The sequence below is a fragment of the Artemia franciscana genome, chromosome 12, assembly GCF_032884065.1.
Source record: "Artemia franciscana chromosome 12, ASM3288406v1, whole genome shotgun sequence".
NCBI classification, from domain to species: Eukaryota; Metazoa; Arthropoda; class Branchiopoda; order Anostraca; family Artemiidae; genus Artemia; species Artemia franciscana.
Window position 1 is genome coordinate 10,032,602 of NC_088874.1, and position 16,143 is coordinate 10,048,744.

General features: G+C 38.6%; 2 protein-coding genes across 5 annotated transcripts in view; both read left to right on the forward strand.

Annotated features, from left to right (window-relative positions):
* The window catches only part of LOC136033659 (alpha-aminoadipic semialdehyde dehydrogenase-like), a 372,653-nt gene that overhangs the window by 241,277 nt on the left and 115,233 nt on the right, over window positions 1-16,143 (forward strand). The window lies entirely within an intron of this gene.
* The window catches only part of LOC136033654 (protein spinster-like), a 79,002-nt gene that overhangs the window by 20,220 nt on the left and 42,639 nt on the right, over window positions 1-16,143 (forward strand). For all 4 annotated transcript variants that reach the window (XM_065714476.1, XM_065714477.1, XM_065714478.1 and 1 more), the window contains exons 4-6: window positions 616-767; window positions 3,859-4,062; window positions 12,612-12,746. In XM_065714476.1, coding sequence (XP_065570548.1) covers window positions 616-767; window positions 3,859-4,062; window positions 12,612-12,746 — 491 coding nt within the window. The remainder of the gene's footprint in view (window positions 1-615; window positions 768-3,858; window positions 4,063-12,611; window positions 12,747-16,143) is intronic.

Sequence of the window (16,143 nt, forward strand, 5' to 3'; positions counted from 1 at the left end):
AAGAGAGTGGATTTGTTCCAGTTATGTCAATCACATATCTAGGACTGGTGTTTATTTTTTCCACCAAGTTTCATCCCGATCCCTCCACTCTAAGTGTTTTCCAAGATTTTAGGTTTCCCCCTCAAACTCTCCCAATGTCACCGGATCTTTTCAGGATTTAAAATAAGATCTGAAAAACTTTATCCTTCTAAACATTAAATTTCATTAAGATCTGATCACCCACCTAATTTTGTCGAATTACCGTTCCTCACTCCCCCCCTCAGATGGTCGAATCGGGGAAACGACTATTTCTAATTTAATCTGGTTTAGTCCCTGATGCGCTTGCCAAATTTCATCGTCCTAGCTTATCTGGAAGTGCTTAAATTAGCAAAACCGGGACAAACAGACCGACAGAATTTGCGATCGCTATTTATATGGCTCTTGGTAAATACCAAGTGCCATTTAAAACTGGTGTGCACTCCCGGATGGATATGCGCTCCTTCCTTTATGTGGGGTATGCACTACATTGATCGACGTCTGCGCTACGCGGACCTCATTTATCCTCATGTGAAAGTATCTAGCTGTTGTTTTGTATGGTGACCAGCGATCCGTTCTAACTTTATTTTCATTTTTCAGCATTTCTATTGGTTTTTGATTATGAGATGTTTAATCGGAATAGGTGAAGCCAGCTATTCTACCATTGCGCCTACTATAATTTCGGATTTATTCGTAGATGATTTGCGCTCCAAGATGCTTGCCCTCTTCTATTTTGCTATTCCAGTAGGAAGGTAAAATTGATACTTTATTTCTCTGCTTTGTAAATCAGACTAACACTTGCTCGTTCATTTGCAACCAGCTATTTAATTCAAGGAATAGGACGATGGAGATACAGTAATCCTCAAGTTTAAAAAAAAATGACACCATATAACAGTTCAAAATAGGGATGAAACCTTTTAATTGACAGTGAAACAAATATCCAGTTAAAAATTTTATATTTATTTCACTGTCAATTAAAAGGTTTCGTCCCTATTATGAACTGTTATATTTTGGTCATGGAAAGGCAGTGTGGTCCTCGAAATTATCGACACCATAAACATGGAAGGTGCAATTTTTATATGTAGTAGTTTGATATGACAGTTGCATACCATATCATATATTTTGACCCACATTCCTATATTATTGTAAGTGAAATATGTGTGTGTAGGATAACGATACTGATGAAAAAAAATTAGTAGGATTTAAATTAAAACTTGTTTCTGTTACCTTTATGCTTTGCATTCATCAATAACGGTAGAAGATGGTGAAGAAGTAAGTAGATGGCTTGCAAAACCCTTTGCGTAATAAGGACTGTATGTATTTTGTCGCTTCTTTTTGGTTATTTAGAATTATTTTCTAAATTGCTGAAAAGACCAAAACAAAATCACACGTCCCTGTTTCAGAATGGTCTACTAATAGTTTGAAAGAAATATAAAAGGCAAATTGCTGAAGAATTTTAGTAGGGAGCTAAAAAGTTAGCTATATTTTGGTGATTCCAAAGTTGATTTTCTTATTACTTTTTTCTCAGACTGTTCTATTACTTGTTGTATTTTATGAGCGGATCAGCCTTTGTTTATTTATCAAAATAAACACTTTTAATCGGCATAGGGGTATACAAATTCAACCTATGGGGGGGGGAGCTAGAGAATTTTTACTGGGTGAGGTTTAAGAAATGATAATCTAAGTCTTTTGGACCCCTCCCCCACCTCGTTCAATGTTTAAATATGCTGAACATTTGTTGTTTTTTAATGTAGGCTAAGAAATTTTATAGATAATGAGGCTCTAAGCTGGCTTAAGCGCTTCGGTGCAAACTTTAGAAGATATTTTGATATCCGTCCTCCACTGGTATCCAGGATTATTGCTTTTCCCGAGGCCAAGATATATTCTGTTCATGTATATTTTTTATTGATGTTGAAATCGATAAATGTTGATTGATAAATATTTATTATTAATGTTAAAAGTGAAAATCACCATCTAGTAGTGTAGTTTCGGGAGGGTAACTACCTCCCTGGAAGTTATGATGTTGGTAGATACCAGAATGAGAATTTGAGGGAAACTTTTCAGGAACAGCTGAATGCTAAACTCGAGAGTTTAAAATGTGACAAAATGGAAGATGGTTGGAATAATTTTAGACAACAATTCGTGAAGTTGCTGACGGTGTGTTAGGGGAAAAAGTTAGGGCTCCAGGTAGGAATATTAGTGGTGAAAAAGTTTTATCTTTAATAGAGAGGAGAAGGGATTTGTACAAGAATTATCTGAGTGATAGAACATATGAAAACAAAAGGAATGTAAAGAAAGCGTGAAAATATGAACTAAGGAGGTTTGAAGTGGAGACCATGGGTAAAATTATCGAAGATCTGGAGGATGCAGCTAGACAGCACAATAATAAAATATTGTACTGGCATGTCAATAAATCGAGTGAGAGTAGTCAATCGGACCATTTTCAGTAAAAAAGTTAGGAACGGGGCCACAATTAGTGATAAAGAAAGAGTTAAAGAGAGATGAGTAGAATATTTTTTTTAATGTGCTAAACCGAGATAGAGTAGCAGAAAACGATATAGAGGATAATCAGTAAGTTTGTAATACCTTGAATGTGAAGGAAGATTTGTTTTGTGAGGAAGAATTAGCGAAAGTACTAAAAGGATTAAAAATAATAAGGCTCTAAGATGCTGATAGTCTGGTAAATGAGTTTCTTAAATATGGTGCCTCTGATGTTAGAAATAAGTTACTGTAGATTATGAATATGATTTTTGAAAAATTTAGGGTTGAGATACCCACCCTCCTTCAGATAGAAATATCCACTGATGCCCTTTATAATAACTGGTGCTCAACTATGTAATGCTGCATGACTGTAAGCATCATTGGATGCTCTATAGTTCGTCGTTCATTTTGTAGACTACATGTTAAGAGGATAAATGTGCCACAGCATGGAGGTATGGCCTCTAAAGCTAGGAGACTTATTATCTAGATTTTGGATAGGTAAACTGGTCGGGTCTATATGACTAAACAACTAGCATTTGCGTCCTATTTGAGTTAAAATGATATTTTGCGACACAAATTGGCAAAACAACATGAGTTTGATAGGGCGCTATCTTTTAACGATCGTTTGGAACGATTTTAGATAGGGATTTTCCTTCTCTACACCCTCCCACCCTTCCCTTCCTTGTTTGTGGGCGTGATTTTCATTATACTATTTTTGTAATTTATTTCCTTGTAAATAATTAGAAAATATATTCCAGTCATAGGAAATATGAAGGTTTGTTTCTTGAATTCATTGAACTGTTTCTGATTAGAAATAAGCCGAGGCTTTTTCTGTTTTGCGTCAAATTATTGTTCGTTTAATTTGTATTACGATTATTACTGTCAATTTAATAATTATTACTAATTATTATTAAAACAACGGCAGAAATTCAGTGCCTTGAGGCAGTCCGCAGCTCAAAGCTTGCGCATTAAGGAACGGCAGATTTTGAGCACTTAAATATTTGGAATATTTTTTTTTTAGAAATATAAAGTTCTTATAGAACTTGGATATTTTATGGATTTTGGTTTAAAATATTGTCTTGATGATAGGTTTTGGGGTCTAGTTGAAGTCTTTGAAAGCAAAAACTTTATGTAGTTTCACATATACAAAGTAACTTAAGTCATAAAAAGCAAATGACCCAAAGAACGCGTTATTTCTCTGTTTTAAATTAATTATTGAAAATAATTACCTAAAAAAAATGTTCTTCTTTTTGCTACTTGAGAAATGTCCTGTGAGCACCCAGGGGAGAATCTTCTCGTCTTTGTAGATCTGTACGAATTTTACGAATTCTCAATGAATTTTGATAGAGGTTATATTTTTAGTGGACTTGGGTACATAGTTGGAACGTTTCCCAAAACCACTCTTGGAGTTGAGTGGCAATGGGGTCTTCGGATTACTCCAGTTGTTGGAACAGTAGCAACACTGCTTATTATTTTTATGCTGGTTGATCCTCCAAGAGGTCAGGCGGAAGGAAGTAAAATGGAGGCGACATCATATGCTGAAGATTTGAAATCTCTAGTAAAAAAGTGAGTTAAAAGATTTAGATTTTATTATATTTGGATTTATTAGATTTATTATTACATTATTAGATTTATTATTATATATTATTATATTAGATTTATTATTTATTTAGATTTGGATTTATTATATTACATTATATTTAGATTTTGTTATAGATTTAGATAAAAGATTAGATTTAGATTTACTAGTAAAAAAGCGAGTAATAATCTCTAGTAAAAAAGTGAGTTGTTTGAGTTATTCCTCTGTTAAAGTTAGCTTCAAAAAATAGCAAACTGACGAAACTCTAATGCTTGGCTTATATTAGCTTAACCTGTTGTTATAAAGCAAAAGTTCTCTTAAGAACAGGGGTATAATTTTCTATGTGGCAAAGGGGGCAACTGCTCCTCCCAGACCCCAGTTTGTCCCGCAAGCTGAAATTTAATTTCTCCAAATTTCTCGTCAAAACTAGGACAAGTCTGCATAATTCAAGCATCCACCAGGCGGCTCATTCTTCAGTTTTACTTTCATTTTGACTTCATCTGTGAAAATTGGCTCCAACTTTGCCCCCAACCAGGAATTTGATGAAATTACGACACTGCTTAAGAAAGTTGATACATTAATCCTATTTCATAGTATTGATAACGATCAGAACAAAAAACACCCTTTTCTCGCCAAAGCAAAGCGCGATTTTAAAGCTTGATTTAAGCATAAGTTAATACGTATAGGATGCCAAATTTAAAATTAACAGAAATTGACTTCATCGTCATTATCTTAAATATTCTGACAGCAGTCGTATCCAGGATTTTTTTATGAGGTGGGGGGGTCCAATAAACTTTAGGATACACATTTAAAAATTTGTTTATCTTCGTTTAATTTACGTTTTGCGAGCTGAACAAATATTTCGGGGGGGTCAACCCCCCCTGAAAATGGCATTGTCTGACAGTTATTTATCTGTCTGATTCAGGTAGTTAGCCAGTTCACATTCTCTCTGTTCTGACAGTAATGTTCTGATGTTACATTATAATCAAATGGGTTGTGCTATTTTAAGACAGAACTAATTTTTATCCTTCATTGCTTTTTGACCCGTTCCTTCGCTTCTACAATAATTCCGTGACAAATCTTTCTATTTAACTGTCATTTAGTTCTTCATGAACAAATAAAAGTCCAGTAGGGATAAATTCTTTTATCAGACAGTGAAAACAGTTAAGAAATATTGAATATTTTCAGTCACATATATAGCGACCGTCTTCTAAAATAGGCGATAAACTAAAATAATACAAATAATACTTCGACATTTTTACAAACTAAAATAATTACTTCTGGTCAAATAGTTTCCAGTTCATTGACTAGATTTGTCTGAGATTGTTAATTGTCAGGGTTCATTCAAAGTCTGGAGTGTAAACTTTTCTCCTTTAATAGTGCGTAAATGTAAATTGAATTTTAATTAAGGTGGCACAATGTTCTTCTTCCAATTACAAGATGTATAGGTGACCCAAATACCCAGAGATTTTTTAACTGTGTTCACCGTCTAATAAAAGGATTTATCACTATTTTTTGTTCGTCATAGAAAGGCACTGTGGTCTCTGAAAATATTTATATATTTATTTCTTCATTTTTAGTCATTCCTGTTCATTTTATGTTTGATGACGGATAAAAGCCAATTTATGCTTGTTCGCAATTCAAAATATTAAAGGCTGTACAAAAACAACGTACCTTGATTTGAATTTCTTTTTCCTTCCCAACACTTCTTACTTGATTTCTTCTGTGGGGGATTTTTTTTATCTTTTGCTAGATAAATATACACGTATTCCAGGGAAGTCCCTCTTCCATTTCCCTTTCCAGTAAAACAGGCTTTAAGAAAACTTCAGAAAAAATTCAGAGATCAATGTCAAGAAATGTGTTTTACTTTGGTATCTTAAAACTTCCATGAAGGTCCCCTCTCCCTCTTAAGATTATAGCGTCAAATACCCACGTGCTCACACATTTATTTCTTCACGAGCAGCAAGTCTCTGGAGATACAATTTTTTTTAATGTTTATTATTTATTTGAACACTTATTTATTTAACGTCCTTTGTTTTTGGTTAATCAAACAGTTCGTGGTAACGAACTAGTAGTAAAGAGCGACCCGGCTCAATAGTAACCGAAACTCTAAAATACATAATTTTGATACCAATAGTTACATGAAAAAAATCGAATTTTAATGCCGATTTTAAATATATAAGTTTCATCAAGATTAGTTTTTCCTATCAAAAGTTACGAGCCCGAGAAAATTTGCCTTATTTTAGAAAATAGGGTGAAACACCCCCTAAAAGTCGTAGAATTTTAACAAAAATCATACCATCAGATTCGGCTTATCAGAGGTCTCTACTGTAAAAGTTTCCAGCTCCTATCTACCAAAATGTGGAATTCTGTATTTTTTGCCAGAAGACAGATCACGGATGCGATTTTTTCTCTCTCCAAGGATGATTGTATCGACCCAGTGACCCTAGAATGTTGCGAGAAGGCTCATTCTGACGGAAATGAAAGTTCTAGTGCCCTTTTTAAGTGACCAAAAATTGGGAGGGCACCTAGGCTCCCTCCCACGCACATTTCCCCTTTAAAGTTCTGTTCAACTTAGTCAAAAACCTAATAGCTATCTCTTTGGGGACGACAATTCCTCACAGTCCCCAGGGAAGGGGCTTCAAGTTACAAACTTTGACCATTGTTTGCATATAGTAATGGTTATTATGAAGTGTACAGACGTTTTCAGGGGGACTTTTTCGCGTTAGGATGGGAGGGGGTTACGTGGGAGGATCTTTCCATGGGGGAATTTATCATGAGGGAGAAGAATTTCCATGAAGGGGGCGCAGAATTTTCTAGCATTGTATAAAAAAACAATGAGAAAATAAATAAAAAAATTTCCACCAGGAAGTAATGAGTAGCATTAAAACTTAAAACGAGCATAAAATATTACGTATATAAGGGGGCTCGTCTCCTCCACAATGTCTTGCTCTTTACGCTAAAGTATTTTTAGTAATTTCAACTATTTATTCTACGGCCTTTGTGATTCAGGGCTCATTCTTAAAGATTTGGAATAAAATTCAAGCTTTAGTATAAAGAGCGAGGTATTGATGAGGGGGCAAACTCCCTAATATACGTAATAAAAATACACAAATATAGAAGTTCGTTGCGTAAGTTAATTTGTAAGGTACCTATGTTTATTACTAACAAAAATGTTCGTACAAAAAATAAAAAAAAATCTAGTTGCATTTTTAAGTAATCAAAAATTGGAGGGCTGCTACTCCTCCTCCCCTTATCAAAATCATCCGATCAAGACTATGAGGCAGCCATTAAGCAGAAAAAAAATTAATATGCAAATTTGTTTTAATTATTCATGTGCGTTTAGCCAAAATCAAAACATGCATTAATTCAAAACGTTCAGAAATTAAATAAAAAACAAGTTTTTTTTAACTGCAAGTAAGGAGCGATATAAAACTTAAAACGAACAGAAATTACTCCGTATCTGAAAGAGATTGCTTCCTCCGCAACGCCTCGCTCTTTACGCTAAAGCTTTTTTTATTGTTTTAAAAAGTAGAGTCGTTACAGAGTCAAACTTTAGCGTAAAGAGCGAGACGTTGCGGAAGGGACAACCTCTTTCATATAAAGAGTAATTTCTGTTCGTTTTAAGTTTTAATGTTGCTTCTTACAGTAAAAAAAAAACTTTTTTTTTTATTTAATTACCGTTTAGACAGGCAGGAGCGTGAGAACAAATTTCCCAAATAAGAGTACAAAAACGCCCAATTTGAGTCAATTTAAACTTCGAAACTGAAAATATATTTTCCTTTCTAAAATCTTCTCAACTTTCTCATAAAATTCTCAACTTTAGTCAAGGTACTGGCTATATTATTTGCTAACCGTTCCAGTGAGAAGTGAGAAGCATTTTACTTTGCTTCATTTAACAACCTTTTGAAAGGTGCAGGATTTACTGAGTAGGTCAGTGAGATATAAATTATTTTTAACGGAGCGGGTATATCTTGAGGCTTGCTAACGTAAAGGTATATGTGCAAATAAACTCATTAACGGAATAACTGTCCAGCTCTTATACACGGTTAAGGTTGAAAAGCAATTGATCTCAGCATTTTAATAAAATATAGGATATGTCTATAAGAAATAAAGCCAAAAAAAGGAATTCAAATGAAACGGAGCTCCTGACCATGGCAGTATTCAATCAGCTGTTGAAATTTGTTCTTGAGGAACATGTGAAAATCTTAAGGTGGCTCTTTTTCAAGCAGAAATTGATGCGTTAAACCTGCATCCTCGTATGAGTATGGTCTTATGTGCACATGAGTCCATCCTTTAATTTTGGGCTTATTCGTATTTAAATTTAGCAACAGTATATTTTGACAGCTCATTTTTAATCTTCTAAGGGAGGGGTGGTGGCCTTTCAACCAATTTTAGGGAAGTTTATGAACCCTAAATCTACGGTGGTATAATCATCAAGACGGTGGGAGTTACCTTAGCATCGACTGGTTTACCTTGGATTCTGCCTTCAAATAGTGAAAAATCCCCCGGGCTGAGGCAAGCACTGGCTTCAAGAGCCTGTCACTATTAAAAAAGTACTGCAATTGCTATATAGCCCTATATCTTCAACAGTCTGATAGTTCCATTGCTTTGCAAATAAGTGAAGCTTGGACAATTGTAACAAGCCGAGAATTTCAGCATTTGAAACCAAATGCTTGAGTCACGTCGATGATACCTGTGTAATAGAAAATCTCAAATGCTTCTGAACAGTCATAGATCGAATCGAAAGCAAACACATCTGGCTAAATGAACGCGTCCAACTGATGACATAGAAGAGACTATTTTTGAAGTAATCTTCAATACCCTCCTCCCTATTACTACTCACCGTGAGCTAGTGGTCTAAAAACGATAAGAGATATCGAATGTATTTTTACCCCAAGATAATAATAAAGGAATATGATTTTTATGAATAAATGAAACTTTATTAACCCAATAAACACACAATGGTGTTAAAATGGAGCATACAAGGGAAAAAAAGAAGGAAACAAAAAGCAACTTCAATAGGAAAACTTTTATAAAAAGGCACTAAAGAAAGTATTTGAAGTATCCAAATTCTGTTCAAAGCGTAACCTACGCTCTGCAACAACAGCAAACCGATCAACAACTCCATATACAGAAACCATGCGCCGGTTTTTGGCCCACACAGGTACACCCAGTAGGAACTTAGCGTAACGAAAAAAAAATTGACCGACAAGTTCCTTTATCTGACATACTAAAAACATTCCGAAAAGTTGACAAACCTAACAAATGGTACGCAGAAAACGCGTTATAAATTCTAGAAACCATTTCTTTTATAGCGTGCTTTGCAATTATAGCGTGTTTTGCAATTATAGCGTGCTCATAGTTACTTTTCCAGCAAATAACTTTCACTTTCAACATATTTTCTTCGAAAAGTTTAGAACAATTTTTTTTTTATCTTTCTCATCCCATAAATGGTTTGATCCTAAAATACACTATTCTATACTGTAGGGGGGGTTGTCACCCGGCGAAAAAAAAGAGGCTTTAGGGATTTTCTGGTTCATTAGGTGATTTTCTTCAATAATCTAGTAATTCATGTGCAAATTTAGTGATTTTTTTTGTTTAGTCAATATAAAAAAATAACCAGAAATGGTGATAAATCACTAGGGGCGGTAACTATGTCTGTTGGCTTATCGGCAAAAAAATTAAAAAACCGCAAGTCGCGATTGTAAATTTAAATCCTCAAACTCAGCTCTAATTTACGCAGAAATTGCGGTAAATTTTACGCAGAATATCAAGATCATTTTGTTTACTGCACCTACTAATGAATATCAATTCAAGTAGTTATAGGTGTTCTGGGTTTGTCCGGAAAATAGTTGGACTGATTTTCTTCCACCGCGACTGTAATGTGCACCACAGCCTATGTAGACACCAATTGTGCGGAGTCGTATCTTGCCCATAGAAGGATTTCAACACACATTTTTAGACTAGGCATTAACCTCTGGTGCTCCCACAGCCAATCAGCACGGAATGATCTTGGCTCTATTCCGGGAGTGAAAACAGAAATTTCTGTTGATTCGCTGTAAGAGCACCGGAGGTTAACGCCTAGTCTAAAGATGTGCGTTGAAATCCTTCAATGGGTCCGATACGACTCCTCACAACTGGTGTCTAAATAGGCTTTGGTTGTCTCCGGGCACCTGGATGGTTCATTTTTGCGTGACGTGTTTCTGTGAGTGGTGCAGGTCGAAAATGCAGCGTTCGTTAGAGCAGAGGCCCGTGATTAAATTCTGTGTGAAACTCGGTAAATCTGTGACAGATACGTTTGATATGGTGAGACAGACATACCCAGATGTTGCTCTAGCAAGAAGTGGTGTGTTTTGGTGGCGCCAGGCATTTTGAGAGGGCCGGGAAGAGGTTGCCGATGAAAACCGTGCTGGAAGACCTTTGACAAACATCGACAATGTAACGTGCAAAGTTTTGAACTTTGCACCTTTAATTGTCCAAATGTTAAATTTACCAAAACCTGTCATTCATAACATTGTGACGGTGCATTTGAACATGCGCAAGGTGTGCACAAAGATGGTCCCTAGAGTGCTCACTGACGACCAGAAATTGTGGCAAGTTGAAGTGTGCCAAGAAAATTTGAACTTGTGTGAAAATGACCCCCAATTTTTGAATTACCTAATCACAGGTGGCGAGTCCTGGGTCTGTGAGTATGATCCCGAGACAAAGAGGCAATCTTTCGAGTGGTACACGTTGGTGTCTCCTCACCTAAAAAAGGCAAGAATGAACAAATACAAAGTGGAAACGATGCCCATTGTCTTTTGTGACGTCAAAGGCATCGTCCATTATGAATTTGTTGCTCCTGGACAAACCGTCAACGCCAAGTTTTATGTGAAAGTGCTCAAGAGACTCATGCGAAGGGTCCTCCGGGTCAACAAGACATCACAGCCGACCGGAAGTTGCTCCACGGCAACGCCCCGGCTCACACCGCATTTTTCGTGAACAGCTACCTGACCAAGGCCGGCATTCCAACGCTTCCGCAACCGCCCTACAGCCCAGATGTGGCCCCTGGACCTTTTTTTTGTTTCTTCGTATGAAAAAGCCGATGAAAGGCAAGTATTTTGAGGTGACAGAGAGGATCCAAGCAGCATGCACCACGGATCTCAAGGCTATTCTGGAGAATGCATACTGTAACGCCTTCAGTGCTTGGAAATCGCGCTGGCTGCGCTCCATTGACGCAGAAGGAGCCTATTTTGAAAGTTTTTAAGGAATTGTAACGATTGGCTCAATAAATGTTTTAAATCAACTCAATCCTATTACTTTCCGGACAAACTCAGTAGGTGTGTCAAATGAAAAGTATGAAAAGAAAGTACGCAAAACGAATTTACATGAAATGGCAACCTGTGTAGACTGGAACTTCGGCCAAGTTCAGGGGCTTGATTCGGTTGTGCGGCCTACTGGTCAAACCATTCTGTCTATGTACCTTCTGTTGCCATCTTTGCTGTGCCATATATCTGCCTCTGAAAATAGCTTAAATTGTTATGCAGGAAGTCAAGCTTCGACAATTTTGCACAAAATAAGGTAAAGCTTTTCAAATTTGTTCGTATATAATTTAAAGTCGACATTTCTTTCATATAGAAATTAGATTTCAGGAAAATATTTTTTGTGCCCTAAATGTTAGCAGGGCTGTATCCAGGATTTTTTCGGGGAGGAGGGGAGGGGCTTACACAACAAACTCATATGGTAAAATGCGGGAAACAATCCACGCATGGTGAACAAGTCTACCCATTACCTTTACGAAGAACAGTATGAGAACAACGCATAAAAATTGGTTTATATCCAGTTTTATTACGTTTTACGAATCAGACAAACTTCTTTTTTTTGTGGGTGGGGGGTTATACCCCCAACTCCCCTGGATACGGCCTTGAAGGCTAGTAATACTACTTCACCTTAACATTCGAACTATAGGCGGCTTAATCAATCTTTGAAACAGCAGAGAATAAAGGTAAGTCTTAATTTCCTTTCAAACAACCACTCCTCTTTCAGCCACTTTAGTTCTTTCAGCTACTGTCAGATACAAACAGAGTAAGCCTTTAGTCCCATGCCCTTTCTCGAAGTCTCTGGTATCATAAAAATTCGAAGGGGTAAAACATATATTTCAAATATAAGGGAGTAAAATTGTCGATTTTATCGATATTTACAGCAATAATAACAAAAAAAGCAATGTTCAATGAAAATACAAAAAAATAGGCATTTTATAAAATTTATAAGGGGGTCACCCCCCCCCCCTTACCCTCTCCCAATTCACGTCACTTCCCGATACTGTTTTCTTTTGCGGTTCTTTCAAGGATTTTTTTTGTATTCCGTATAATTCAGTTGCTTTTTACTACTCATTTATCTTTATGTATATATATTATAATTTTCATGGCATTGAACTTAAGCTGAAGTTTTAGATACTGACAATTCATTGTAAAGAAGTGTTGTTTTTTTTTTTATTTCTTACGTATATAATTGAAAGTATGTCATATTTCCCTGATTTTTTTCAATTTTCTAGCCCAAGCTACATATTGTCAACTGCTGGTTCAACTGCTGTGGCTTTTGTTGCTGGAGCTCTGGCGTGGTGGGGTCCAAAATTTATTGCATTAGGAAAAGCTGTTCATTTACATGACAACACTGTTGACATGGGGCAGTAAGTATCCTAGATTCTATTGTTGTCTATCCTGGCACGGAGGGCTGTGTAAATATATATATATATATATATATATATATATATATATATATATATATATATATATATATATATATATATATATATATATATATATATATATATATATATATATATATATATATATATATATATATGCATATATATGTGTGTGTATGTGTCTGTGTGTGTGTGTGTGTGTGTGTGTGTGTGTGTGTGTGTGTGTGTGTGTGTGTGTGTGTGTGTGTGTGTGTGTGTGTGTGTGTGTGTGTGTGTGTGTGTGTGTGTGTGTGTGTGTGTGTGTGTGTGTGTGTGTGTGTGTGTGTGTGTGTGTGTGTGTGTGTGTGTGTGTGTGTGTGTGTGTGTGTGTGTGTGTGTGTGTGTGTGTGTGTGTGTGTGTGTGTGTGTGTGTGTGTGTGTGTGTGTGTGTGTGTGTGTGTGTGTGTGTGTGTGTGTGTGTGTGTGTGTGTGTGTGTGTGTGTGTGTGTGTGTGTGTGTGTGTGTGTGTGTGTGTGTGTGTGTGTGTGTGTGTGTGTGTGTGTGTGTGTGTGTGTGTGTGTGTGTGTGTGTGTGTGTGTGTGTGTGTGTGTGTGTGTGTGTGTGTGTGTGTGTGTGTGTGTGTGTGTGTGTGTGTGTGTGTGTGTGTGTGTGTGTGTGTGTGTGTGTGTGTGTGTGTGTGTGTGTGTGTGTGTGTGTGTGTGTGTGTGTGTGTGTGTGTGTGTGTGTGTGTGTGTGTGTGTGTGTGTGTGTGTGTGTGTGTGTGTGTGTGTGTGTGTGTGTGTGTGTGTGTGTGTGTGTGTGTGTGTGTGTGTGTGTGTGTGTGTGTGTGTGTGTGTGTGTGTGTGTGTGTGTGTGTGTGTGTGTGTGTGTGTGTGTGTGTGTGTGTGTGTGTGTGTGTGTGTGTGTGTGTGTGTGTGTGTGTGTGTGTGTGTGTGTGTGTGTGTGTGTGTGTGTGTGTGTGTGTGTGTGTGTGTGTGTGTGTGTGTGTGTGTGTGTGTGTGTGTGTGTGTGTGTGTGTGTGTGTGTGTGTGTGTGTGTGTGTGTGTGTGTGTGTGTGTGTGTGTGTGTGTGTGTGTGTGTGTGTGTGTGTGTGTGTGTGTGTGTGTGTGTGTGTGTGTGTGTGTGTGTGTGTGTGTGTGTGTGTGTGTGTGTGTGTGTGTGTGTGTGTGTGTGTGTGTGTGTGTGTGTGTGTGTGTGTGTGTGTGTGTGTGTGTGTGTGTGTGTGTGTGTGTGTGTGTGTGTGTGTGTGTGTGTGTGTGTGTGTGTGTGTGTGTGTGTGTGTGTGTGTGTGTGTGTGTGTGTGTGTGTGTGTGTGTGTGTGTGTGTGTGTGTGTGTGTGTGTGTGTGTGTGTGTGTGTGTGTGTGTGTGTGTGTGTGTGTGTGTGTGTGTGTGTGTGTGTGTGTGTGTGTGTGTGTGTGTGTGTGTGTGTGTGTGTGTGTGTGTGTGTGTGTGTGTGTGTGTGTGTGTGTGTGTGTGTGTGTGTGTGTGTGTGTGTGTGTGTGTGTGTGTGTGTGTGTGTGTGTGTGTGTGTGTGTGTGTGTGTGTGTGTGTGTGTGTGTGTGTGTGTGTGTGTGTGTGTGTGTGTGTGTGTGTGTGTGTGTGTGTGTGTGTGTGTGTGTGTGTGTGTGTGTGTGTGTGTGTGTGTGTGTGTGTGTGTGTGTGTGTGTGTGTGTGTGTGTGTGTGTGTGTGTGTGTGTGTGTGTGTGTGTGTGTGTGTGTGTGTGTGTGTGTGTGTGTGTGTGTGTGTGTGTGTGTGTGTGTGTGTGTGTGTGTGTGTGTGTGTGTGTGTGTGTGTGTGTGTGTGTGTGTGTGTGTGTGTGTGTGTGTGTGTGTGTGTGTGTGTGTGTGTGTGTGTGTGTGTGTGTGTGTGTGTGTGTGTGTGTGTGTGTGTGTGTGTGTGTGTGTGTGTGTGTGTGTGTGTGTGTGTGTGTGTGTGTGTGTGTGTGTGTGTGTGTGTGTGTGTGTGTGTGTGTGTGTGTGTGTGTGTGTGTGTGTGTGTGTGTGTGTGTGTGTGTGTGTGTGTGTGTGTGTGTGTGTGTGTGTGTGTGTGTGTGTGTGTGTGTGTGTGTGTGTGTGTGTGTGTGTGTGTGTGTGTGTGTGTGTGTGTGTGTGTGTGTGTGTGTGTGTGTGTGTGTGTGTGTGTGTGTGTGTGTGTGTGTGTGTGTGTGTGTGTGTGTGTGTGTGTGTGTGTGTGTGTGTGTGTGTGTGTGTGTGTGTGTGTGTGTGTGTGTGTGTGTGTGTGTGTGTGTGTGTGTGTGTGTGTGTGTGTGTGTGTGTGTGTGTGTGTGTGTGTGTGTGTGTGTGTGTGTGTGTGTGTGTGTGTGTGTGTGTGTGTGTGTGTGTGTGTGTGTGTGTGTGTGTGTGTGTGTGTGTGTGTGTGTGTGTGTGTGTGTGTGTGTGTGTGTGTGTGTGTGTGTGTGTGTGTGTGTGTGTGTGTGTGTGTGTGTGTGTGTGTGTGTGTGTGTGTGTGTGTGTGTGTGTGTGTGTGTGTGTGTGTGTGTGTGTGTGTGTGTGTGTGTGTGTGTGTGTGTGTGTGTGTGTGTGTGTGTGTGTGTGTGTGTGTGTGTGTGTGTGTGTGTGTGTGTGTGTGTGTGTGTGTGTGTGTGTGTGTGTGTGTGTGTGTGTGTGTGTGTGTGTGTGTGTGTGTGTGTGTGTGTGTGTGTGTGTGTGTGTGTGTGTGTGTGTGTGTGTGTGTGTGTGTGTGTGTGTGTGTGTGTGTGTGTGTGTGTGTGTGTGTGTGTGTGTGTGTGTGTGTGTGTGTGTGTGTGTGTGTGTGTGTGTGTGTGTGTGTGTGTGTGTGTGTGTGTGTGTGTGTGTGTGTGTGTGTGTGTGTGTGTGTGTGTGTGTGTGTGTGTGTGTGTGTGTGTGTGTGTGTGTGTGTGTGTGTGTGTGTGTGTGTGTGTGTGTGTGTGTGTGTGTGTGTGTGTGTGTGTGTGTGTGTGTGTGTGTGTGTGTGTGTGTGTGTGTGTGTGTGTGTGTGTGTGTGTGTGTGTGTGTGTGTGTGTGTGTGTGTGTGTGTGTGTGTGTGTGTGTGTGTGTGTGTGTGTGTGTGTGTGTGTGTGTGTGTGTGTGTGTGTGTGTGTGTGTGTGTGTGTGTGTGTGTGTGTGTGTGTGTGTGTGTGTGTGTGTGTGTGTGTGTGTGTGTGTGTGTGTGTGTGTGTGTGTGTGTGTGTGTGTGTGTGTGTGTGTGTGTGTGTGTGTGTGTGTGTGTGTGTGTGTGTGTGTGTGTGTGTGTGTGTGTGTGTGTGTGTGTGTGTGTGTGTGTGTGTGTGTGTGTGTGTGTGTGTGTGTGTGTGTGTGTGTGTGTGTGTGTGTGTGTGTGTGTGTGTGTGTGTGTGTGTGTGTGTGTGTGTGTGTGTGTGTGTGTGTGTGTGTGTG